The 27,561-nt window shown below is 36.5% G+C and overlaps 1 protein-coding gene across 3 annotated transcripts; it reads right to left on the bottom strand.

The window, feature by feature from the left end:
- Window positions 1-1,279: 1,279 nt before the first annotated feature.
- On the bottom strand, window positions 1,280-25,923 carry CCNC (cyclin C). 3 transcript variants are annotated; one of them, XM_088840696.1, is made up of 12 exons: window positions 25,495-25,923; window positions 19,326-19,435; window positions 18,436-18,520; window positions 18,175-18,244; window positions 16,106-16,157; window positions 11,698-11,753; window positions 10,930-10,965; window positions 10,136-10,227; window positions 9,359-9,426; window positions 5,356-5,435; window positions 3,913-4,031; window positions 1,280-2,485 (listed from the first exon to the last, which is right to left on the bottom strand). In XM_088840696.1, the coding sequence occupies exons 1-12, from the start codon at window positions 25,725-25,727 to the stop codon at window positions 2,431-2,433; spliced, it is 1,056 nt and encodes a 351-aa protein (XP_088696822.1). In that variant the 5' UTR covers window positions 25,728-25,923; the 3' UTR covers window positions 1,280-2,430. The 3 variants fall into 3 exon arrangements, with proteins under 3 accessions (XP_088696822.1, XP_055289146.2, XP_088696821.1); XM_055433171.2 differs by having other exon boundaries at window positions 19,326-19,432; window positions 25,635-25,915; XM_088840695.1 differs by lacking the exon at window positions 1,280-2,485 and adding an exon at window positions 2,496-3,093 and having other exon boundaries at window positions 19,326-19,432; window positions 25,635-25,691.
- Window positions 25,924-27,561: the final 1,638 nt, after the last annotated feature.

Genomic DNA, 27,561 nt, shown 5'->3' with positions numbered 1-27,561 from the left:
AATTTTAATAATTTTTATTTACCCCTAGGTATCTAAAAAATCATTAAAAACATATAATCATTATAAACAAATTTTATATCTTACATTCTTTTGTACCAAGTATTAAAATTCAATATATATAGCACATTTCAATTCAGACTAGCCACATTTTATGTGTTCAGTAGCCACACGTGGCTAGTGGCTGTCTTACTAAATAATGCAGCCTATGGTAATATTAAATTTTTAAAAACAATACACATCCTCAATGGCTGCTAAATAAAGGAAGAGACAACCAGCCATTATATGCCTGCTGAGGGAAAATATCGATACTTTATACAGTAGTTTATAAAGGAAAAAGAAAAATTGAGCCTGAACCTGATCAAGCTTTTGCATTCCATTACCAATATACAGAAATACAGAGAAAAGAACATGTTAGGTAGGAACTCAGATACAAGATAAAATCAGCAAAGTACATATGGTGGAAAATTCTCAGTGAACAAGGAAACCAAAATGGGGAACTTCTGAAATGAAATAAAGGAGGAATCCAAGAATTTTAAAAGATCTATCAATGAATTACACATGTGGTCTATATTTAGATCCTAAGTAGAATTATTTAATAATTTTTATGATATTAAGGAGATAACAAAATATAAACACTAGATATTTGATTATTATAAAATTATTTTGACAAATTGCTTTCTAGGTATTTTACTCTTAGGATTACATACTAAGATAATTATGGACAAAATATCTTGGATTTGCTTCAAAATAATATGCATATTGGAGGAAGTGGTGGGAGTTTAAAATGAAATTGGCCATGAGTTGACAGGTATTAAGGAGGCTCATTGTAACATTTTATCTACTCTTGTATATGTTGTTTACATTTTCTACTTAAGAGGTTGAAAATAAAAGTACCAGGCATATATATTTTCAAAATAAAGAATTTTTAGAAATATAGCTTAAAGAAAAAACTAGGGTTAAGTCAATGATTGTGATATATATAATCACTCTGCCCTTCCAACCCAAGCCCAATCTTAATTCCTTCAGACCTGAGGAGAGCTGTTTTTTCTTATTTCATAATCCTAGGAGACCAATGTTTGTCAATGGTACTGACTTTATAATCTCTTTCCAGATTATCTGATACTCTCCACAAGGAAGCAGAACTCTAAAAGTCTGTTTATAAACCATATAAAATTACTACTTGATAAATGATAGAAGGCTTTAATACTTATCCAAAGGAAGAAAGATTCCGAAAACAACAGAAGATTCAAAAAAGATAAATTCAAGACACTAGTCAATATAGCTGGAGAATGTATTTTTATTCTTGTAGTTTTATACTAGGAAGTCAACATTTAGTAATCCATTATTCACAACTGAATTATAAAAATTTTTAATCCTTAAATTGTACATCAATATCCTATGACTCCAAATTTTATCACTCTCCTTCAAGTCTGAAGAAAACGATCATGTAATTGAGTAACTTCTACAGACAGCAAAGTCCCACTGACATAACATTTAGTCTGAAGTCCTACACTCAGATGAGAATTAAGACAGCCAGTATCTAACTGGCCTGAAACCTGACTGTGTTCCTGGCTCAGGATTCCTGTAGTAAATCTGTAAGTCCACACTAAGACACAAAAATAAACTAGGGTGTGTACGTCATATAAAAACTTCACAGTAAAAATAACAAAAATGTTACCAAATTTCAACCATATTACAGTTTTCATCCAATTAGCTTTCAAAATGCCTGATTAACTGAATTAAATGCAATTTTTTAAAATGTTTGCCCAGCATTTCAAAATGGTTATGGAATATAACTTTTAAAATGTCAAAGTATGCTGTACATATTGCACTTTTCTGCTAGGCTGGGCTAGTATCCTCCATGGCAAGATACCAAAACTACTGAATAAAATACACTTTAAAATCATAGGTAATTGATTTATTTCCCTGAAATCATCATCATCATCACCAAAACCTTCCAGGATTTTGTTAAGATTTGATTCCTTAAATACAATTTTAAAGTTTACCTTAAGGAGGGAAAAAAAAGACCCTCATATTTGACTTATTTCCTTTTTTGGTCATTCAGTGACCAAAGAGAATTTTAAACAAATTATGCTTCATGTTGTCTGGCTTAATAAAAAGCTAAAATTTCTATTATCCAAATTAAGAAAAATTTTACTAATCAGAAGCTATTAATTTTCAAAAGTCTATGTCTGTCTGTCTGTAGGTCCTCTTAGAACCTTTCCAAACTTTCATAAACAGTAGATTTTAATCAATTATGTGTTAGAATCAAATTAGGTAAGGAAAACATTTTGCAAAAATAAAATCACTTCCCAATATGCTTGACAGAAACAAGCTATTCATTTTCATGTGTGTTCCACTGAAGACATTACTGAAATCTGTCCAATGGTTTATTTCCAACTGGTCCACTATGAAATTCTTCGGAATGTTTTAAGATTGGCTGTAGCTAGAGTTCTGACTTCCATTTGGACCTTGCTCTCCTTCACTGTTCAAGTGGGGAAGAAAGAGATTTTACACCAATTAAAAGACTCATTTTCAACACCCGAGTAAGCCTACTAATTTTTAAAGTTATTCTTTGTTATAGCTCTACAAAACAAAGACATTTCCAATCATAAGATACAGATGTGGAAAAATTTAAATCCAGAAGACTACATTGGGTTTTATGTTTTTATTCTTCTGTAACTTGGTGCCCTCACAACATATAGTAAGCATTCTGGAAGTTAGTGTCCATATACACTCAAAAATTTAAATTAGGGTATTTTGTTGTCATTACAGGTATCACTCAACATAGAGATTCTTCTAGACAAATTTCCTATTAAATTATACATGGAAAATCTTATTCCTACTAATAATGAAAATCAAGAAGTGTTCTTCCAAAAAATTATTGTCCAAAGGCATAATAAAACCATATGTGAATACAGCAAATCTTTAAAAGTCAGAAAGAAATATGGTAATTTCCTGGAAAGCACTGAATATTTATCACTGAAACTGAAAATACCAGTAACTGTGGCAATAGGATTATTGCCTTATCTTGTCCATCAGCATCTTGCAGCTTCAGGCCCTGCAACTAGTGAAGAATCACTCAGGGAATTTCTGCAAAAAATGCATCCAAAGGCAGCTGTTTGAATGACTGCCTTAAATAGCTCCTTGTAAAAGTATTAATTTTTCCAAATGGTAACCTTAACATACCAGATCTACAAATCAATCTTAATGTTATATATCTTATTTTTCTTGATAAATGATTAAGATGGGTAATTTCCCTTCTGACCTTTTTCCCCTAAACAAAATGATCTGATGTACATTGACAGCTGAGAACCACTGAACTTAAATGAATAGATCCCATTAAAAAACAAAAAAACACATAAAAAAACCCAACCACAACAAAAAAACCCTTTTAGCACAATTAACTCATACTTAGCAAAATTATGTTATTATATGCAATGGATGTCTGAGTCACTGGAAAGTCAAAATTGTTTACAGTATCAGATCAATCATCTAAGTTTTTGAAAAATGATACAGAACTTTATCAACAGGGTAACAGCCAGTACTGTGGAAAAAAAGACGGCACAGAGTGAAACTGACATGGAATTACTACAAAATTCTTTATCCCTGAATTTTAGATGGACTTGCCTATCTCTGTTCTGTTTAAACTTACGTATAGTATATAGCCATATGTTGAGGGATACCTGTAATAGACCTGCCGTTTTATCAGGAAAAGTTACTTAACAGATGATCAGATTAATGCAGTTTTTAAAATCAGATGTCTTCAAAATATCAAGTCACAAAAAAACATGTATCATGAAGTTTTAGAAGACATTTTATAAAAACAAAATAGCATAATCTATTAAAAATATGATAATGCCTATGAAATATATAATTAAATAAAATCAATAATTAAAGTCTACAAAGTACCTGTTTGGAGGAGGTTTTGGTTTCGGCATCTTACTAAGAATAGTTGCCATCTCTTTTCTCTCATCAAAGTTTTTCCACTGCTCATACAATTTTAAAATAACCCTGATTATTTCCAAAATCTAGAAGAAAATATTTCAAAAGTTCTCAGTGGCAATATCAAGCAACATTTGGTATATAAAGAACACACATCACATCCTAGACAACATATAGGAAACAGTGAAAAGGTAGTCTCTATCCTTCAGATTAGGTTAGTCAATCCCAGTAAATGTGAAAGCACACGTATGCTAGGTCTTATCCTTATCCATCTCTGCAGTTGGTTTCCTTCTATCTACTGATATCTTAAACCAAAACAAAACAGTGAGGTACTAGGAACAAAAGTCTAAATCATGAAAGAGAATACCACTACAGAGCGTGTGTATTCTCAGTCATATCCAACTCTTTGCCACCCAATGGACTGTAACCTGCCAGGCTCCTCTGTCCATGGGATTCTCCAGGCAAGAATACTAGAGTGGGTTGCCATTTCCTCCTCCAGGGGATCTTCCTGACCCAGGGACTGAACCGGTGTCTCCTGCATTGGCCGGCATATTCCTTACCACTGAGCCACTTGGGAAGCCCTACCACTACAGAGTACACTCCTCTAAAACCATTCTTTCAAAAAACTTAATGAGAGGTAGTACTCTTGCCTGGAAAATCCCATGGGCGGAGGAGCCTGGTGGGCTGCAGTCCATGGGGTCCCTAAGAGTCGGACACGACTGAGTGACTTCACTTTCACTTTTCACTTTCATGCAGTGGAGAAGGAAATGGCAACCCACCCCAGTGTTCTTGCCTGGAGAATCCCAGGGACGGGGGAGCCTGGTGGGCTGCCATCTATGGGGTTGCACAGAGTCGGACACGACTGAAGTGACTTAGCAGCAGCAGCAGTGCACAAAAGACTTTGTTTTGATTCTCTATTAACTACTCTACATATGAGTTAAGGTGCTCAAAAACCAGCAGCTACAAATCTAATCAAGTCCAATTTCCAAATTAGATCTTTTTCCCCTGAGTAAATCTATCCTTGGACTGATTCTAGAACATTTCAGCAAAAAAAGGTAGAAAAAAGGGCAACAATCCAATGTCAGGAGATAGGCTGTGTTACTGGAGTTTACAGTAGTATTACAGTAGTCACTAGGTAGCTTTTAAAATAATTTTGGCAATTAGAGACTGCTTTGCAACCAGTCAAACTCTAAGTTTACCATTCTATGTAATCCTAAACTGAAGAGAAATATAACCTAAATGGTCAAAATCAATTCTTCTAGCCAACATATTTCTTAACGTATTTTTTTTTTTTTACCAAAAACTACTCATTGCCTGGCTGACATCATGATTAGGCACATGGTAAATAAATATGACATTAACTTCAAAATGTTCAAGTTTATATTCAGTTAAGGGAATTCTAAAGATTACCTTCTCCATATCCACAGAAAGCTCAGCAAACCACTGTCTGGCATCTTTCTGCTGTACAACACAGGCTACATGCAGGCAAGCTGGAGAGAAAATGAGACACAAATTCCATGTTTAACTGTACATGCAATGTATGGAGTGAGAAAGATATTCAGTCACTTATGTGTATTATATTCTTTTTTAAAATTATACAGATTCATATAATTTAAGAATTATATGAACATCCCATCAATTTAACCTAACAGGGAGGAAAAATTACTTGGTGATATATATATATAATTTTTTTTTAAAGGTTTTTGACATCTGCTCCTCGTGGTGTGCCCGAGGTAAGCTAGTCATGGTGCAGTTGCCTTGAGAGTTAGGGCATGTCAGAGAGGAAAAAGTCCACTGAGAAAATTAGCACAGGGGAAGAATCCCTGAACAGTAGTACAAAGTAGTGGTCAAAATGCACCCACAAGTCAGAGTGACAAAAAAACAAACCAGAAAAACCAGCCAATCTATGCAATGATAAATTTCAACACTACTCTGATTTGGTATTTCAATTAAAAGCAGTGTTGCTTCTGCTTTTTCAAGTTATTAGCATATGATCAAGTTAGGTGAAAACTGGGCACCCTATACAGAATTCAGTGCTGTAATCCAACAGAGCTGAGGGAAAAAAAAGTAATGAACTATATACAATGTATTTATATACATTACTTACAATACAGATTAACAAAGATAATGAAAGAGCCCAAAGATGATAATCTACATCATAACTTTGCCTACTATAATTTTTCCCAAGCAGCCTGCCTACCCTGATCCCACACAGGCTTATTAAATATTATATTCCCTGGTCAAGTTAACCATATGACTTTGTTTCTAGGCAAAGAGCAACTCAAAATGTGAAACAACATACTGGTTGCCCCAAGTTAAACAAAGTTGTAAAGTAGGGCTTCATCCAAGATGAACTGAAAGGCCAAAGGTGAGAATTATAAAAATAGGTAATAAAAATACAGTGGAAAATGCCATTTCACGGCATACACAGAGTAAACTAGGGACAGAGACATCTTAAACAAAGACTCAGGTGATGCAGGGAGTACAAAGTTGGGGAGCATGTCACTAAAGAGATGATATCTAAGCTGACTTTTTACAAAAGGTGGGAGTGGAACAGAGAATGACAGGTATATAAATGCTAAAACAAAGCTATGGATTTTATCCAAAAGTTGGGATCAAACTGCCAACATCCACTGGATCAACGAAAAAGCAAGAGAGTTCCAGAAAAACATCTATTTATGCTTTACTGACTATGCCAAAGCCTTTGACTGTGTGGATCACAACAAACTGTGGAAAATATTCAAGAAATGGGAATACCAGACCACCTGACCTCTTGAGAAATCTATATGCAAGTCAGGAAGCAACAGTAGAACTGGACATGGAACAACAGACTAGTTCTGAATAGGGAAAGGAGTACATCAAGGCTGTATATTGTCACCCTGCTTATTTAACTTATATGCAGAGTACATCATGAGAAACACTGGGCTGGATGAAGCACAAGCTGGAATCAAGATTGTCAGGAGAAATATCAATAACCTCAGATATTCAGATGATACCACCCTTATGGCAGAAAGCGAAGAAGAACTAAAGAGCCTCTTGATAAGAGTGGAAGAGGACAGTGAAAAAGTTGGCTTAAAACTCAACATTCAGAAAACTAAGATCATGGCATCCGGTCCCATTACTTCATGGCAAATAGATGGGCAAACAGTAGAAACAATAACAGACTTTATATTTTGGGCTCCAAAATCACTGCAAATGGTGACTGCAGCCATGAAATTAAAAGATGCTTGCTCCTTGGAAGAAAAGTTATAACCAACCTAGACAGCATATTAATAAGTAGAGACATTACTTTGACAACAAAGGTCTGTCTAGTCAAAGCTATGGTTTTTCCAGTAGTCAGGTATGGATGTGAGAGTTGGACTACAAAGAAAGCTGAGCACCGACGAATTGATGTTTTTGAACTGTGGTGTTGGAGAAGACTCTTGAGGACTGCAAGGAGATCCAACCAGTCCATCCTAAAGGAGATCAGTCCTGAATATTCACTGGAAGGACTGATGTTGAAGCTGAAACTCCAATACTTTGGCCACATGATTCGAAGAGCTGAATCATTGGAAAAAACCTTGATGCTGGGAAAGATTGAAGGTGGGAGGAGAAGGGGTTGACAGAGGATGAGATGGCTGGATGGCATCACTGACTCAATGGACATTAGTTTGAGTAAACTCTGGGAGTCGGGCAATGGACAGGGAGGCCTGGCGTGCTACAGTCCACGGGGTCACAAAGAGTTGGACACAACTGAGCAACTGGACTTAATTGAACTGCAAGGAGCATTGAAAGATTTAATTGGGGCATAAATTCTGCATTTTAAAAAGTTCTTTCCAGCTCAGATTCTAAATCTCAGCACTACTGACATTATGAACTGGACAATTCTTTAAGACTGCCCTATGCAGTGCAGGATGCTTAGCAGCATCCCTGGCTTCTACTCACTAGAAGCCAGGAGCATCCCACCCCAGCTGTCATGACCAAAACCATCTCCAGACACAGACACACATCCTGTGGGGAGCAACATTATCCCTGGTTGAGAACCTCTAGCCCTGCTCAAGTGTGGAGGACAGACTGGCTCTCTGAGAACAGGGATGCTGGAGGCCAATTAGTCAGGAAGGAGATTGCTGTAATAATCTGGATAAAAATGAGAAGATAGCTATAAGATTACTAAAGAGAGACAAAACAGGTGTTGGTTACCAGCTAGAAGTAGGTATCGAGGGAGATAAAAGAACCTAACTATTGGGTTTCCAACTAACTAGTCCTATTCATCAACATAACAAAGACATTTAAAAGTATATTTTGGAGCAAACTGTTGAGTTCAGCCCTAATCAAGAGTCTGAGGACCAGTGAGATGCCAAAGGAAGCTATCCAAAAGGCACAGATTGATATAAAGACCAGTTCAGGAGCAAATCTTGGTTGAATAAAGAAATTTAAATGTTTCAACACATAAGAGACAGCAGAATCGATAAGCCTGCCTGGGGAAGAACAAAAACAGCATGGATGACAAGAGATATGGCACACAGCCTTCCTACCCATGCAGATCTCAGCATTCCTCTGCACCGAACCCAGATGCCACTTCAGAATCCTTCCAAACACAGGACTTCCAGCGAGCCTCCAGTACTATAAAAGTATAACCTATTTGCCATCCCTCATTAAGAAGGCTGAGAAACACAAACATTAAAGAGGTAATTGAATATAGAGAAACCAAAGAAAATAAGTCTGAACTGGCAAAAGAATAAGGAGGAAGTCAAGAAGACAAGAGTTATGGAAATGAAGACAGAAAGGAAACAGAAACTAACAAGTGCCTAATATATAGCAGGCATTATTTAAAAGAAAGCTTGTTTAATCCTTGTAACAAATTTATACAGAGTTTTTAGTACCGCCCACATTTTATAATTAAGGAAACAAACTCAGAAAGGGTTAGGTAATTTTCCCACAAATATAAATTAAAGGAAGTTTAAACCTAAGACCACCTGTTTTATTTGTAATTCATGACAGTACTGCCTTTCACAGATAAAACTGACAGAATGGTGGTGAACTTTCCCTCCAGTAAGGCACAAAGGACCACAAAAGGTTCCTTTACTTGACCTCTGAGGACTTAACTAGGCTCAGGAAATGAAAGACTTAACTTTATATAAATATCAACTAATGTTAGAAGCCTTAATTCCAAACTTCTCTCCCGAAAAACTCAGATACTGGTTAAAATTATTTTAAGCTATTAAAAAAAAAAAACTTACCAAAAAAGGGGGGTGGGGGGAAATAATCCTGATTTGTGACAGTTGCAGTTCATATTATTGAAAGTTCATATGCAAGGAATAGTCTATTACTTCAAGGAACATAAAAACATAAAGCACAATATGATGAAGTTTCTTTTAGGATGACCTAAATAGGTTTATAATAATTTAGCTAATAAAGGTACACGTTTACATACCTAAAGCTATCATGAAAGGAGGATACAGTAGGCAAAGATCCGTTCTGTAGGTATCATTCACTATCCTCCTATAGAAATGTAAATCACAATATTACTGAGAGCAGAACTACTTCACATGATTGTACATTTCCCTCCAGAGAGGGCCAGATTTTCCCTATCTGTATGTATTTATATCTCTTTTATATTACTTTAACAGACATAAAGGTGAAAACATCAAAGGAAAAAGATGGATACATGAATGTGACAATAAGCCGATTTATTGAATAAAATTACAGCTAAATATATTTAAAATTTTAAAACTTCATAATAAATTTTAATATAAGATAAAGTTTTTTCTTAAATTAGAAAATCAGTTAGGAAACTAGAAATTATACAATATATTAATATGTATGTTGAATACCACCCAAAATATTCTGATTAAAGATAACATTTTAAAATTTATTTTACTGAAGTATAGTTGAAATCAGTGTTCATTTCTGCTGTACAGCACAGTGATTCAGTTATTATTTAAAGATAAAATCTTAATTTTCATGTAAACAGTCTGCATAAGAATCAAATTTTAATGGAAATATCCATCAAATAAATAATTTAACGATCTTTATCATTTTAGCATTTATTCCAATATAGTTATTAAAATTCAATAAGCAGATATTTCACTCAACATAAAATATCTTGGGGCACTGTTTACTTACTTTAAAAATGCTAAACTTCATATTTAATTGTCAACCTTCCTAGCTAATAACATGTTACACTATGAATAACTTCTGTTCTAATTACCATGCAAGGGGAAGCAACATGTCTTCTTGGCCCATGTCCTGCACATACTGGAGCAAAGGTCTATAAGGATGATACACTATCAAGCAACAATCCTAGAAACAGTTTAAAAAATGTGTATGTATAAAAACAGATTTATTATAGCACAAAAATCTTATCATTACCCAACTGATTTTTAATTGTGTATTCCAAAATGCATTTTTTTCTATTTTTAATAGTGTATTTCAAAATGTATTTTTTTCTAACTCATGCTTGCTTCCCTCTTATTCTCTTAAGCAAGCAGCACGGCAGCCCTAAACTCTACTGTAACAGTGAAGGCAGTGCTCTCTCTGGAATATACCTTGGTAAATCGGTTGGCAGTCAGTCAGCATCCATTCCCTTAGAGACTCAAAGTGTCACATCTGCAACACACTGAAACCTCTTATTAGCCTATAAATCCGTAATTCCCAACTGGTGGAGCAGAATTCTGCCAAAGACATAATCTATCTTTAAATAATCCCACACATATACACAAATTGTGCAAATAATTTACAGTGGTTTACTGTCCTGACTGGTTTGATTGTAATCCTATTATAGTTACTATAGAACAGAAAACTCCTCCCATCCTAAGTAAGATATACAATTTTACAGGCTTCCAAGAGCATACAGGTGATGATGCCACTAGGAACTATGGTTTACCATCACATATTACTTGGATGGTTTTAAAATGCACCTCCCTACAATTATTTAAATTTATGACTTCACTAAATTTGAAAGTAAGTTTTACTCTATTAATAATAAGGAAGAAATATACTTACCATTAATTCTAAAAGATAGAATTCACATTCTAATACCTGTTTTAAAAAGAAGATTGTAAATGACAACATGAAAGCAAATTAAATTGAGTCTACTTAGTCTAACACAAGAATGCACAGCTATTTATCAAAAGTTCTAAAATGTTTTTAAATCAAGAAAACAACAGCTTATGTCAGAATGAACATGTTATATAAAAATTACTTTTTAAACAATGCATGCAACTGTGATTATTATGAGACATTTTAATTCTTGTAAGGAAAAGCCAGTCTCATAAGCATTCTTGTTACTTGTTTTTATTTAAAATATCCTGTATAAACTTCAGATTTTACAATAGACTTTCCACTCAACAAATGCAAAAATGCAATTATCTCCACTTAAATATCATTCTTGTTACAAATCAATAATAGAAGAGTACTAAAAACGAAACAAAAATACAAATTAAAGAGGAAAAAAAAAAACCCTTGCAAGGTGGAAAAAGAATATGTCTATTAAAATGGCAACAGAAATTCATCTTTTCCAGAGAGCCCCTGACATCAGTGTTATTAAAAAAGCTCCCAATGTGATTTAATGGGCACCCAAGGTTAATAACCACAGCTATAAATTATTTTTTTTATGGTAGAAGCAGGTTAGCTTTAATTTAGAAATAAAGTCCACATTCTCATCAATTTTAAATAGCCATTTCTAGCAGACTATTCATTTTAATATAAAATGGAGGTATAGTTTATATACACAGCTTTGACAAATAGTTTTATTTTATGCAATATACTTACATGGTTCATCTTATAAGGAAATTCCTTTGGAAAAGCATATGAAAATCTAGTTTTCACTGAGAAAACAAACAAAAAAAACTTAAACTGAGAAAATGGGAAGTTCATTAACACAAAACTTCTTTACAGTGTAAAATATTGATGGTAGAGCTAAATCATTTTTAGTAAGAACTCCTGAGGATGCTTAAACATGCAGATTTTTCTTCCTTTCTCAGGCAATGGGAAAGACTGAGTGGCAGAAAGCTCTAGGACCCCATCCAAATTATAATTAGAGAGTTTCAATGATATATTGAATATATTAAGACAGGATTCTGCTGCTTAAAAAATAAAGGAAATGGGAAAAAAATCAATGGCTTTTATCTTTTCTAAAATCTTTTCAGCTCCAGAATGGTATTGCTCTATTCTTTAGTAATTTAGCTTAAAAGGAACACAGGTTGTATATGTGTTCACAAGTATCTATATATTTGTAAATATATACAGTTGACCCTGGGCTTCCCTGGTGGTTCAGACAGTAAAGAATCTGCCTGCAATGTGGGAGATGTGGGTTTAATCCCTGAGTTGGGACGATCCCCTGGAAGAGGGCCCTGGAGAATCCCCATGGTCAGAGGAGCCTGGTGGGCTACAGTCCATGGGGTCACAAGGAGTTGGACACAACTGAGCAACTAAGCACAGCACAGCTGTTCCTTGAACAACACAGATATGAACTGTGTCTACACATACATGGATTTTTCCAATAAGTAAGTACTATATGAGCCAAGGTTCTATATGCACATTTCTCAACTTAGCAGAGTTGGTGTCCAGATCCCCTGTGTTATTCAAGGTAAACTGTATATATAACTATTAGAAGGATAATACAACCAAAAAATGTTAACAGTGGTTATCTCTGAGATTTAAGGAGTTTTACTGATCTGAACATTCTAAACATGTATTTTTTTAATCAAACAATGCATTTTAATAAAATCATGAATATACATGCAAAGGTCTCTAGGATTTTCTTCAAAACTACACGTACATGTACACACACAGTTACTACATAGTCACCAAAAAAGTACAAATGAAAACACTGTTAATCAATCCTTTATCTCCTCAAAAATGGTAGGAATTGAGTATTCTAACAGCTAATTTAGATAGGTAACATCTGTCAAGATTTGAAATCTTAAGTCATTTAAACTTGACATTAGGAATTGTCTACTTAACCTTTCCTTTCCTCCTTTTAGTTAATGATAATTTAAAAATTATTACCTCTTAAAGTTTCTAGGATTTATAAATCCCTCTCTGGTTTTTTGTTTTTAAATAAATTTTTTAGCCAGGCTGCATGCCATGTGGAATCTTACTTCCCTGTCCAGGGATTGAACCTGGGCCCTAGCAGTGAAAGCTCCAAGTCCTAACCACTGGTCCTCCAGGAAACTCCTGGTTGCTTCTGAATTGTGATAAAATATACATTACATATAAGTTACCATCTGTAACTCTTTTTAAGTATACAGTTCAGTAGTATTAATTACATTTGCAATGTTGTATGTGCTTCCCCAGTGACGCTAGTAGTAAAGAACCTGCCTCCCAGGACCAGAGACATAAAAGACAAGGGTTCGATCCCTGGGTTGGGAAGATCCCCTGGTGAAGGACATGGCAACCCATTCCAGTATTCTTGCCTAGAGAATCCCACAGACAGAGGAGCCTGGCAGGCTACGGTCAACAGAGTGACAAAGAGCTGGTCATGACTGAAGTGACTGAGCATGCACGCAGGTACATTTCATCTCCAAAACTCTCCTGCAAAACTGAAACCCCATATTCATTAGACAATAATGCCCCCTTTCTCTCCCTCCCTCCAGTCCCTGGCACCCCCTAATCTACTTTCCATCTCTATTAATTTGATTACTATAATTACTTCATGTAAGTGGAATCACACAGATTTACCTTTTTGTGACTGGCTTATTTCACCTATCACAGTATCCTCAAGGTTCATCCATGCCGTATCACATGAAAAACTTCAAAATTTGTCCATCGACTTACACTCAAGCTCTCCTCCAATTCATCTTACATAATTCTGCCAGAATCACTTCCCAACACCAATTCTGGAATCACCCTCATGTTGAAAAAAATGCTATGAAAGGTACCACCACTGACAACAGAGCAAGCTACATATTCCTCACTGAAGGCCATCTATTATCTGGCCTTAGTCAGGTAGTGCTATTTTCCCACTATTTCTTTACTCACCATTCGCCAAATGTAACTCATTAGCTTTTCCATATATTTATTAACTGAACTGTTCAATGTTCCTAGATTGTCTTTCCCCTGCATTTCCTTGGGTACAAATTCTTTATCAAATTCTATTTAAGACTTTTTGGATTCATCTAACAAATCATCTTTTCCCATGTAAAACATTCACTGCATCCCCTGTTACTCTTTTATGCCACTTATTTTCTTCTGTATTAGTATTTCTATATTGATGTCTTATTTTCTTGTCCTTAAATTCTATGCACTTAAGTTTTCTATCCACCACTGCATCCAGTATGGTGTTTTCCAGTGATAACTGATACTGCTGTTGATGACCATGATGACAGTCACAAGTTTACTGAGTATTATGGGGTGAATAATGTCCCTCCCCCAAAATTTACATTTTTAAGCCCTAACCCTCAATCTGACTGTATTTTGAGACAGGGCATTTAAAGAGGCAATTAAGGTTAAATGAGATCATAAGCATGGGGCCTTAATTCCATAAAAGCGGTATCCTTACAAAGGAAGAAACATTAGGGATGTACACACACAGAGAAAGGGGCATGTGAGGACACTGCAATAACGTAGGCATCTGCTCGCCAGGAAGAGGCCTCAACAGAAACTAACTTGTTGACACCCTCATCTTGGATTTCCAGCTTCCAAACTCCTGAGCAAATAAATTTCTGTTGTTTAAACCATGCAGGCTTTGGCATTTTGTCATGGCTGCCCTAGCAAACTACTAATAACACATTGAGCAAAGCATGGTTCTAAGAGCTTTATTAATATTCACTTATTTGATCCTCTCAACAACCCTATGATATAGATGCTATTAATATACTCATATAACAGAGAGGTTATATTTTGCTTAATTTGCATGTCAAAAGCACTGGAGCTGAAATCTGAAACCTAAGCTGTCTGGGCCATATAGAAAGTGAAGTCACTGAGTCGTGTCCAACTCTTTGCGACCCCATGGACTGTAGCCTACCAGGCTTCTCTGTCCATGGGATTTTCCAGGCAAGGATACTGGGGTAGGTTGCCATTTCCTTCTCCAGGGGTATCTTCCCGACCTAGGGATTGAACCCGGGTCTCCCGCTTTGCAGGCAGATGCTTTACCCTCTGAGCCACCAGGGAAGCCTTAATAATACACTATAGAAAAAACTTGGAAATAGGTATTTTACATTTTTAAAAATATACCCCTTCTAAAAAATCTGGATAACAGAGACTAATTAAAGTAAGAAGAAAATAAGGCACCTATAATCTACTCAGAGATGATCACTGCTAATATTCTGGTAGATTTCCTTGCAGTCATTTTTCAATTTTTTAATAATACTGATTTTCCAGATGACAATTTAATACTTCATCACTGGGATACATTTGGTATATTAAATTCTATGGCAACACTGATTATTACTCTTCTATCCTCAAAATAAGACACGACATGAAAAAGATTCAATTATATTAATACACTCTTTTCAGAAAGGGGAATGACCCCAAAATATGAAACCTTGGCTCAGAAACTTAAGACCTTCTGCCTCTTCTGTGTAAGATCACAGGAGGGAAAAAAAATTATCTTTTGTTAGGCGATATCTTTTGGCTTAACCTAGGAAGATGGAGCATAAGATAATATTGTTATTACCTTGTATACAGTACTTTACAGTGTTATTTCCTTTAATTCCATCACTCACAGGTAGATAAACCCCATCTTTTTAGATAAAAAACTAAGTCCAAAAGGTAGAGCAACTTGCTCAAAGTTACATAGCTGCTTCTTAGACCCAAACTGGTGCTTAGAATCAGCTGTAGGACTAAAGAGTCAGCATATTTTCCTGCACCATATTTTTCCATATGGAGGAAAATACATAGTCTCCATCAAAGAAGTAATTATAATCGCTAAAGAAATAGTTTATTTAACCCACAAGAGTAACACAATAAATAGTCATTATGGAGCAATAAAGTATAATAAAATTGAAAAATAAAAATTTTCTTTACCCTAATTATATAAAATTAAGAGCCACAGAACTGATGTTTTTAGATCAATAGTAACTATCCACTTTTAGTATTCAAAGTAATAACCTCACCTCAAGAGATTTAACAGACACAACTAATCTCTCATAGATCTCATAAACTGCAAAACACCTATGTCCTATGGAGCCTTCTTCAGAATTACAATTTTAAAGCAGGATATAATTTTTGCACTTACATACAGAAGTAGCAGCAGCAATCAATCTTGTATTTGAGACTACTCCAAATTCCTAGACAAAGAAAAGTAAATGAGACTAAATAAGTACACAGTAACTCAATGAACTTAAGTATATCTGAAGTCTATTAAAACAGAGTATTTCCTGCGTTTCTCTGATGTTTGCAGAGGAATGATGTACTTAAATATCTAAATTTATGACCTTTCCTTAAAATTACTTTAAACACAAATGCTTAAATAATTTTATAATTTATTATTATTGGAAGATACCAAAGTAGATCGCTCAGTTGGTAAATCATCTACCTGCAATGCAGGAGACCCGGGTTTGATTCCTGGGTCGGGAAGATCCCCTGGAGAAGGAAATGGAAACCTACTCCAGTATTCTTGCCTGGAGAATCCCACGGACAGAGGAGCCTGACAGGCTACAGTCCACAGGATCACAAGACGCAGACATGACTTAGAGACTAAACCACCACCACCACCAAAGTAGAAACCAATCCCTAAAGTGATAGTGCCAGTTTTCTGTACTCAAATTCATTTCCATGGTATGGTGTTAAGACTTTGGACGTCAGTTCCTATTTCTTCTTTGAACTTAATATACCACTGCTGTAAAAATAACTAAAATCTATGAGGTGATCCACCTTACATAGTCTTAATTAATTTGTAGCTAACCTTATAAAGTTAAAAGGTTGTTTTCTTTGTTTTTCTGGCTGCACAGTACAGCCTGCGGGATCTTAGTTCCCTGACCAGGGATCCAACCCAGGCCCTCGGCAGTGACAGAACGGAGTCCAAACCACTGGACCACAAGGGATTTCCCCAAAGCTTCATTTTAAAACTGAAAAATCAAGAATTGGTTCCTTAGTCAATAAAAGACACTAACTACTAGAGCCTGTCCAAAAACCTTCAACCTACATCCTTATCTAACTGTGTGTTTGAACCCATGTATGCCTGTAGCATATATTTATATTTCATATAAACTTCAAGCCATAATAAATGAAACGGAAATTTAAATGCCTGAGACATTTTCTTAAATGACATTTCAATATAGTTCTCACACAAATGGACAGAAAACAGAAAGATCTGGTCAAAGTTAAAAGATTTTTTTTTAAATGCTATAACCAAATATGAAAGAATACATCATCTTCCAGAATAATTCTACCCAAAATTCTTCAAGCAAAAACTTTCACTTAGTAAATTATAAGAGTTCTATGCAGTAATCATGTAACAAAAGATATCTAACAAAGAAGACAAATTAAAACTCTAAGTTAATCTACAAGAAGTTTATAAAGATTTTTGTCTTGGTTTCCCATACTGGTTGTCCTTCAGATACATACAATTACATGGTAATATTTGGAAAAGCCACCCCATAACACAGGCCTTTTATAAACACCTTCTTTTCCATTAAAGAACTTAAAAACAGAGTTGGTTCTACCTCCTTAAATTACCACTTACAATTAAATTCCATTCAGTATTCAGAAATACAATTACTATTCTAAACAGAGCATCTAAAAATAGAAACATAATATAAAGGATTCATATTACTAAAGATTACAATGGATTATTATAAAGACCAGTTAATTATATCTGCTTTATTATCTGGATTTTAGCTGAGCTCTCTCAAAAATACTGTAAAGGTTAAGTAAGGTGAACAAAGATTTGGTCTTAGCTGAAATTTCCCATCTCTCTTCTCTTTACCTCACCCAAACCATTCTTTGTTAGAAAGCATATAACAGCTATAACCACCCCAATGCTTGCTTTCCCACTAGCCCACTAGGCAGCCAATCCGGAGGCAAGAAGGGAAGACAGCAAAACAGAGGAAGCATACAGAGGAAAAGGAAGAACACTCTCAGGTTATAGTAGACAAGCTGTGGCATTTATGGAATACTCCTTAGTGCAAACAATAAATGTCTTAGAGGCAGAAGATATCTCTTTGATCCTGGACAAATTTCAATATTTTATATAAATCACCATCTGTTATTATTTTTACACAGGTAATGTGAAAACTGGAACAGATTAACTAATATACATTGACTGTACTGTACTTTGATGAAGAACAGAAAAGTATTTCATACCTCTACTTTGGATGCCAAAAACACACATGTAGGAGCCATTAATACAGGATCTATACTTTTCAGAGAATACCTAAAATATGATTAAATGAAGTTAAATGTCATCCATACAGAAAACATATACGAAAACATTTCATATAGAAAATATTTATATGGGAAAAAAGAACAACTCTGGCAAACACATGATTCACTTATATAAGGTCATCAACATTAGATAAGGGTTTAAAATACACCTAAAATATTTCCAAAATAACACATCCCTACCTTGCATAGAATCTCTTGAAATAGACCGTAGCAGTGGCAATAACTTGTTGTCTTAATTTAAGATGTTCACCCAATGCTTGGATAACTAAAAGAGAAATAAAGTTAAATGTATTTCTGATATAATTAACATTTAACAATAATTTCTATGTGGTTAAATGATGGCTATATTCATTTTAACAAAGAAAAAACCTATACATGCTGTACAGCTCTACTTGGATCACAGTGGTCTAGTACTAGGGCTGCAAATTTGTTTAAAAATATATAGCTACACATAATAACAAGAAAAACAGAAACTGTCTCAAAGTAAAAACCATTCTTGAATCAAGGAGACTGAATGATTATTTCCCTTCTACCTAAGTGTTTTCTATGGTTTTCATATTATTAGACACCTATCAGCATTATAACAACTACTTAAGTTTATAAAAATCCCAAAATGAATCCTCAAAACAACAGAGAGGTAGTTTTGCAATAAAAGTGGACAGAGAGTAATAAAGATTCTGTGACAAAGCTATCATGTGGCAGAACAAGGATCTTCTAACTCTAAATCCTAAAGCAAACTTGTAAGATAGGAATGACCAATACAGGATGCCAATCCAAATAATCATTTATCCTCAAAGTACTTTGCTTTAGCCAATCTTAAGTTTAAGGATACATTATAGAAGCTTTGGGAAATTAATACTTTTGGACTGTCTTGAGTGTCTCTGACATGTAAGATCCACAAAAGGCTTTAAATCACTTTTAAAATGATATATAAATTGTAAAAAAGAACATACATGCAAATAAAAATGTAAAATAAGGACTAAAACAGTACATCACAAATTACTACAGAAAAACATTTAATTCAGAGGTAACCAACTGCACTATTTCAACCAATTAAAAGAAAAGTTTACCATTTGTAAAAAATATCTGTAATTTCCAATACTCTTCTTCCGAAAGAAACTTTAAATCCTTTTGGCGTTCCTTCAACAGATCTTGTTTATCCAAAATCCATTGTAAACTAAAAAAGGCAAAGAATCACACATTCTATAGAAAATTCATTGACAAAGTTATATAAAATATTCTAAGATTGAACAGGCTGCTAATATTGTGAGAAGTACAGAATACAAGTAACCTTTAAAAACAGTATTTTTCACATTTCTTTGAACAGTGACACTGAGAATGATCTCACTAATAAATGTAAATATGCCCTAAAAAAAAAATCTGCTCTTTTATCCCTTCCTTCTCAGGCTATTGACCTGTCTCTCCCCAACCCCACCTCGTCACTATTTTGGTGTGTTTCATTGATTCTAAGACTGAGATCAAGATGCATCTTCAGTGATGCCTAGCATTTTAATAGGCAGTAATATTTACACTTTCTTAGTGACAAAGAAATTATTTGATACCAATTGATAGTTCCTTCCCTGGTGGCTCAGAGGTTAAAGCGTCTACCTTCAATGCAGGAGACCGGGTTCGATCCCTGGGTCGGGAAGATCCCCTGGAGAAGGAAATGGTAACCCACTCCAGTATTCTTGCCTGGAGAATCCCATGGACGGAGAAGCCTGGTAGGCTACAGTCCACGGGGTCGCAAAGAGTCGGACACGACTGAGCGGCTGAACGGAACGGAAGAATTGAAGTATATCTTTTCTCAGTTGTTCATGAGTAACTAGAGTATCCTACTTCACAAATTCTATTCATGTTAAAAGCTGCTTCAGAATCTATTTTACCAATAGTCTCCTCCTCCTGCCTAGTCTATTTTTAAATAGGCAATTGAAATGATCCCACAAAATACTCTACAACATGCTTTTGTCACTCAGTATGTCTTGAAAGTTTTATGTCAGTGAATTTGTTATTGAACATCCCTTTAAACTGCTGCATGCCATTATGATGGATCATTATTTAGTTAATCCTTGATAGGCATGTAAGTTATTTTGTTCACTATTACAAGTAATGCTTTAATGAACATCTTGTAATTCAACCTTGTAATGTAATTCACCCTTGCATATTTGTTTAATATATGGAATAATTTCTTAAAAGTAGAACTGACGGAGAAGCCTGGTAGGCTGCAGTCCATGGGGTCACTACGAGTCAGACATGACTGAGCGACTTCACTTTCACTTTTCACTTTCACACATTGGAGAAGGAAATGGCAACCCACTCCAGTGTTCTTGCCTGGAGAATCCCGGGGACGGGGGAGCCTGGTCGGCTTCCGTCTATGGGGTCACACAGAGTCGGACACGACTGAAGTGACTTGGCATCAGCAGCAGCAGCAATGGATCAGTTTTGCTGGTAATTCTGATATGCATTGTCAGCTTGCCTCCCACAGCAGTTTCCATTCACACGAGTGACATGAGTGTGTCATAAAATACTTGACCCAACAGGTTACTACCTATCTTTTAAATAATTTACAATTTTAAGGAAAATTAGCATTTCACTATTTTATTTAAATTTACTTCTAAGGTAAAACCTTTATTGATCTAATAAAGTTCTTTGGTACACTATAATTCTAACATTGAGCGACTGAACGGAACTGAATTCTAACATGACCATTTTTCTAATAGGATGGTCATCTTTTTTAATGATTCAGATAGTCTTATGATCTAAAATTTGTATATTATGGATTAAAAAATCATTTCTTTGTCAAATATGCTCTAGACATTCCCCAAATTTAGCATAATTTCTCAATATTTAATGATTTGTGATACAAAAATCTGAATAATATATTTATTCAAATTTATTTACATTTTACTTTGATTTTATGTTTGTCACACATGGGAAGGCCTTCCCTGACACAAAATGACTTACAAAAAAACTTCCAGTTCAGTTCAGTTGCTCAGTTGTGTCCAATGACCCCATGAACCACAGAACGCCAAGCCTCCCTGTCCATCACCAACTCCCAGAGTTTACCCAAACTAATGTCCATCGAGTCAGTGATGCCATCTAACCATCTCATTCTCTGTCGTCCCCTTCTCCTCCCGCCCTCGATCTTTCCCAGGATCAGGGTCTTTTCAAATGAGTCAGCTCTTCGCATCAGGTGGCCAAAGTAATGGAGTTTCAGCTTCAACATCATTTTCACATATATTCTAATACCCCTAAGGCTTTTTTCTTTCGGTTTTTGTGATCCATCTGGAAACTGATACAGGTATAAAGTAAGGATCCAGCTAAATGTTTTGTTAAATGGTTATTCAAATGTCATCAGAATTTCACGGTGTATAATTCTATCATTATATTTGGATCTTCTTTATAATTTCTTATTTTTAATTTGTTTTTCTTGTTCTTATGCCATGCTATTTTAAAATATATTGTGCTTAGTCATTCAGTCATTTCTGACTCTTTGCAATCCATGGACTTAAGCCTGCTAGGCTCCTCTGTCCATGGGATTTTTCAGGCGAGAATACTGGAGTGGGATGCCATTTCCTCCTCCAGAGGATCTTCCCAAGTAAGGGTCTGAACCTGCATCTCCTGTCTCCTGCATTGCTGGTGGATTCTTTACCCTCTGAGCCACAGGGCAAGCCATGTTATTTTAAAACATATATGCTTCGTTGCTCAGTCACGTCTGACTCTTTGCAACCCCTTGGACTGTGTAGCCCACCAGACTCCTGTCCATGGGGCTCTCCAGGCAAGAATACTGGAATGCGTTGTCAGTCCCTTCTCCAAATTTAAAACATACAAAATTAAGTAATTAAAATCTGGTATGGAAAAAACCTCTTGTTACTATTCTTCAGAAGATTTCTGGTAGTTCTATTATAATTATATATTATTCTAAAACACAAGCTTTAGAATCATTATATCACGTCCCCAAAATGGAAATTCATACAAAATTTTGTTTGGGATTGCATTATATTTAAAGGTCAATCAGAGAGAAATTATACCCTTACAATGCTAGCATTCAAACTTTAAAATCTTTATGTTCTGCCTCTATAGGTCTTACACACTTAAACTTATTCTTGAGTAGTTTATATTTTGTTACACTGTAAATTATTTTCTCCTTGTATTTATAATTTTGTCATGTTTCATTATCCTACTAATTGGGCTTCCCCAGTGGCTCAGGTGTAAAGAATCTACCTGCAATGCGGAACACGTAAGAGACCCGGGTTCCATTCCTGAGTGGTGGAAGATCCCTTGGAGAAGGGTATGGCAACCCACTCCAGTACTCTTGGAGAATGAATGAATTGCCCATGGATAATCCCATGGACAGAGGAACTTGGAAGGCTACAGTCCACGGGGTCGCAAAGAGTCGGACACAACTGAAGTCACTAAGCACAAGCATGAGCATCCTACTAATTACATTAACAGTAGCATATTCAGAACAACCTTAAAGAGGCATCCTAATTTTCCTAATGTTTCACCATTAAATATCTCCTAATGTTTCACTATTAATGCTCTGATATGTATTCATGACGTTACCATCTTATTTCTGTTTTACTAAGAGCTTTAGTCAAGAATGAAAGTTGAAAAAAAAAAAAGAATGAATTTTATTAGGTGTCTTTTTAATGCCTTCACTGTTTACTAACAGATTTCCTAATATTGACTAATTTCTACAATAAAATCAGTGTCTTTTTTTATACTTCTAATGTAACATGAGACTCTGTTTGATAGTAATTTACATTTACATCAATATTCGAAAGTGACCATTGTTGGTACTACATTTGCTAGATTTTTATCTCTGTTACCATGGCCTCAAGAGAACTGGAAAACTTTTCATGTGAATTGGAACAACTTTAATGGCAGATCCTCTAGAATTCGGGTAAAAATTTACCTATGAAATAATGTGGGCCTGGAGCAATCTGTAAAGAAGCAGCTCTCTGATAACTTTGTTTTGGCTTTAAAATTTACTTTGAAAATGGAGATGACCCAAAGGTACATCTGTGGTTACTTATTTTTCTCATTCCTAATTTCGTATTTCTGCATCACCGACAGGATGGACATGAGTTTGAGCAAGCTCCAGGAGTTGGTGATGGACAGGGAAGTAGCAGTGCTACAGTCCATGGGGTCACAGAGTCAGACACAACTGAGGGACTGAACTGATCATTTCCTAGATAACATGTAACTGTATTTTAAATTTTCTCTTTGAAATAGTAAAGTATCCAGAGTTGGTTTTGTAGTTTTATTTTTTGTTACCTGTTCATTATTTCAGTCAACCAGCAAATGTCTAGTGTCCTTCTAGTTTTACTGCACCATAGTCAAAGAATGTATTGTGTTCTACTTAACTTCCTGAAAAATACTACGAGTGTCTCTGTTTCAAAATCATCAATTTCTTCTCCACAGTCATTTCAAATATATAAAAAGATAAATTCGACAACTATTTTAAAGTTTTTCTTCACAGCACAGAGCATGGAAGACAAACCAGTTAACACCACATATTCTCAAATTTAAAATTACACATGATTGTTAAGATTCACCATTATTTCCTATGTTACTGAGGAAAAAAAAACTGTCATGCTGATGGTAGCAATGTTATCCATTTTTTAACTGCTGATAGCAGCAGTTAATGTTAAAGGGCAATTTAAAGCCATGAAAAATCATATCAATTTTCCTCTTTCACCAAAATCACCTAAAACAATGGCTTTCATAATCTTTTTGTTTTTCCTGAATTGATTGTCTTGTCTTTCATATTTGTTACCTTTTGCAGATCAGGGACTCCATGATTCCCAAGGGATCTGAGTAAGATTAAACTGGCCCCTTCCTCCAGGACTATTTGAATAGGGAGGCAAGGATAGTTTTCAAAACAGCACATTTAACGTTATACTAATTTTATATTTGAAAAGTGAAAAAATAATTGATTTTATAAAATAGATCCTGGCCGCCTTTTAATAAGCCAACAGTAAATGAAAGCATAACGAGAAGGCTTATCAAAGGGTCGAACTTCTTTTTTTTAAGTTGAAAAAGGGCTGTAACTTCTGATAATCAACAGCTGGCTATCTGTCAATTTTCTCAGCTTCTTTCAAAGTTTACCAGAATACTACTTCTTCACTACCGAAATTTTCCGTATTTTAATTTTGCCCAAGCAAATATTTCAGTGAGGGAACACAGTGCAAATTAAATATGATCGGAAGTAAAGCTTCTATAGCCTTTCATCTCCACAGAACTACTTATAGCACGAAAACCTGCTTTTCTGAAAACAGGTTTTATTTTTTTATTTTTTTTTTATTATTTTAAAAAAGAATTTTATTAAAAAAGCACAAATGCAAAGAAATGAACAGAGGAAAATTTATGCGTCGAACCTGGACTGGTCACTTATGAAAACAGGTGCAGACGTGAAAACAGGTTTTAAAGCCCATTGTTTCTTTTTTCTAGTGCAAACGGCTAAAACACCAAGTGAATAATACAGGAATCCATCCTCACGCTCCCTTGGCATGAAAAATTATTTACACTAAGATACCATCAGGTTCTGTTCGTCTTTCAACTATACACTGAACAGCCTACCCAAAGTTCAATTAGTCCCACCACTATCTTCCTATCTGCTTACACAAATATATTTAGGGAGAAATGTCTTCCACGGTACAGACATCAACAAAAACTTATTCATGAAAACATGTTAAAGATGTTGGTAAAGTCTCTAGAAAATACACTTTTAAAACAAAACATGAAACATAGACTAACGAAATGGACAAATGTTCAGAGCACTTGATTTATACCTTACAAACATAGAAACCAAATAGGCTTAAAGACAGTGGCAGAACGCGGCTCATGAGCAGAAACAAGCCTGACTCCCTCCTTTCCTTGGAGTAATATTGACTCACGCAACACAGAAGAATGACAAAAGACTACTGACGCCAACCCACTTTACAAATATCAGGCGAGAGAGAACCACAACTGTCCTGAGAAGCCAGCCTCACAGTTCTGAACTGTCACATTTCCCATACCTGTGCCCATCGCATATCCCAACCCTCGCCAGTCCCGCCTCTCCCCTGCCCCTAACCTCGGCCGAGCTAAACCAAAAATCAGAAGCTAAAACTCTCGAACCTTCCTTCTCCAGAGACTCAACCCCTCTTACCCACCCCCGCCAAGAAATTTTCTTCCCCTCCGAAACCCCGCCAAGGGGGTGCGGAGAGGGGAGTCGCCGAAGAAAAGGCACATTCCGCCTCCGGCCGCCGCCGCCGCCTCCCGGGAGCCTCCGCGGCGGTCGGGACAGGGACGGGATCCAGGCCAAAAGGAGTCGCAGGCCCCGTACACCCAGCACCTCCAAGAGCCAGACCCGGAGAAAACGGAAGATCACTTACTAGTGGGAGCTCTGCCAAAAGTTCCCTGCCATGGAACACAGCCTGCCCTGATAAAAAAGCACCAGCCGGCGGAGCGGCCCGCGGAGCGACCATAGACCCAACCCTCCCGGTCACCGCGCTCCTTGATCTGATGGCCTCAGCTCCGCTCCGCGGCGGGGACGGTGAGAGGAAGAAGATAGCACCCTATTCTCCTTGACGCCGGCCGGCAACACTGCTGTTTAAACCGGTTCCTACGGATAAAAGTTCCGGTCCGCCCCGCGGTAGCGGAGGAAGGAGACGGGGGGGCGATAACCCTTGCGCACACTGAGGAAGGAGACGGGAACTGACTCTTACGAAGTGTCGCGGCAGTTTGGAGAGTCTCGCGAGAGTTTTCGTCATTTCCGGCCTAGAGCCCGCGCGGCTGCTCGGGCGTTTGTGGTAGCTCCGACTTACGGAAAAACATTAGGATGGGGAAGCCGGCCCTTGTTAGTGTTAACATTACTCCATCTTACAGGTTTCCAAAGAAGCACAGTGGCTTTGTATTAAAGTATACAACTTCCTGACTTCTGTTCTTTGTCTTGTGTTTAGAAAGAGAAATAAAGGTAGTTTGGGCCTCAAAGGGTTTCCCTTGTAGCTCAGCTGGTAACGGATCCAGCCGCAATGCGGGAGACCTGGGTTCGATCCCTGTGTTTGGAAGATCTCCTGGAGAAGGGAAAGGCTACCCAGTCCAATATTCTGGCCTGGAGAATTCTATGGACTGTATAGTCCATGGGATCGCACACGACTGAGCGACTTTCACACTTTTACTTGGCCTCAACCTACCAAGCCAAATAGGTTCTTAAGAATGAATGACTGCAAAACAATGCAAAAAGAGATTAGGACAAATTACTAGTGGCTAGGCGATTCAGGTCCCTTCCTTCTGTTAACCTTTAGGCAGTTTACCAGAATGCCACATATAAGTACTTCCTATGTGCAACCTCGTTTCTGCTTCCTACCCAGAACTCCAGCGTCTAAGTGTCCAGCATCTCTCCGTTTTCTCAGTGGCCGTGCAAGTCAGGGGCATACAGCTTAGGCTTCCTTAGTTCAAAGGTAAATCATCTTTGAGGGACCCCATAAATGTAGGTTGAATTGAATTGGCTTGAACCAAAAACTAGTTTAGGATATCTCTGGTGGAATGCAGCAATTTACAAAAGCTGTTAAAATGTCTGAATACCTCAGCTTATCTGGATGCAAAAGGTGATGAGCCATGTAAGTTTGCTGGGTTTTTTTTTTTTTTCCTCTGATACTTTAAAAAGAAACTTCCTTTATAAGTTTAGGAATATTTTTTCTCTGTCCTTATTACACATATAATTTGAACTCACTGCTAGTAAATCAATCTGAAGATTCCCAGTGAAGGCAAGTTACACAGCTCAAAACTCCCCTCCGGGTCCTCCCCACCATTCTATGCAAAACAGCATTCTATGCAGCAGAAGAAAAAAAAATTACAGTAAGGTTGATTACGCCCAGTTCCCAGCTGGTCCCAGTCTCTGGCCTATCTCCAGAATTCCTTGCCCCAACCATTTAAGAGATAACTGCTCTCAATCACCTTGGAGAAGAACAGGCCCCCTTATATGTAGATTTCCACATATATGCTTGTATATTGGAGAAGGAAATGGCAACCCACTCCAGTGTTCTTGCCTGGAAAATCCCACGGATGGAGGAGCCTGGTAGGCTGCAGTCTATGGGGTCGCAAAGAGTCGGACACGACTGAGCGACTTCACATTCACTTTTCACTTTCATGCATTGGAGAAGGAAATGGCAACCCACTCCAGTGTTCTTGCCTGGAGAATCCCAGGGATGGGGGATACTGGTGGGCTTCCGTCTATGGGGTCGCACAGAGTCAGACACGACTGAAGTGACTTAGCAGCAGTAGCAGCAGAGCGACTTAGCAGCAGCAGCAGCCTGTATA

This window comes from Moschus berezovskii, chromosome 10 (genome assembly GCF_049115385.1).
Source record: "Moschus berezovskii isolate FMDL1 chromosome 10, NW_MosBer_1.0, whole genome shotgun sequence".
NCBI classification, from domain to species: Eukaryota; Metazoa; Chordata; class Mammalia; order Artiodactyla; family Moschidae; genus Moschus; species Moschus berezovskii.
Note: the sequence above shows the minus strand (reverse complement) of the source record. Positions and strands in the feature narration are given on the sequence as shown.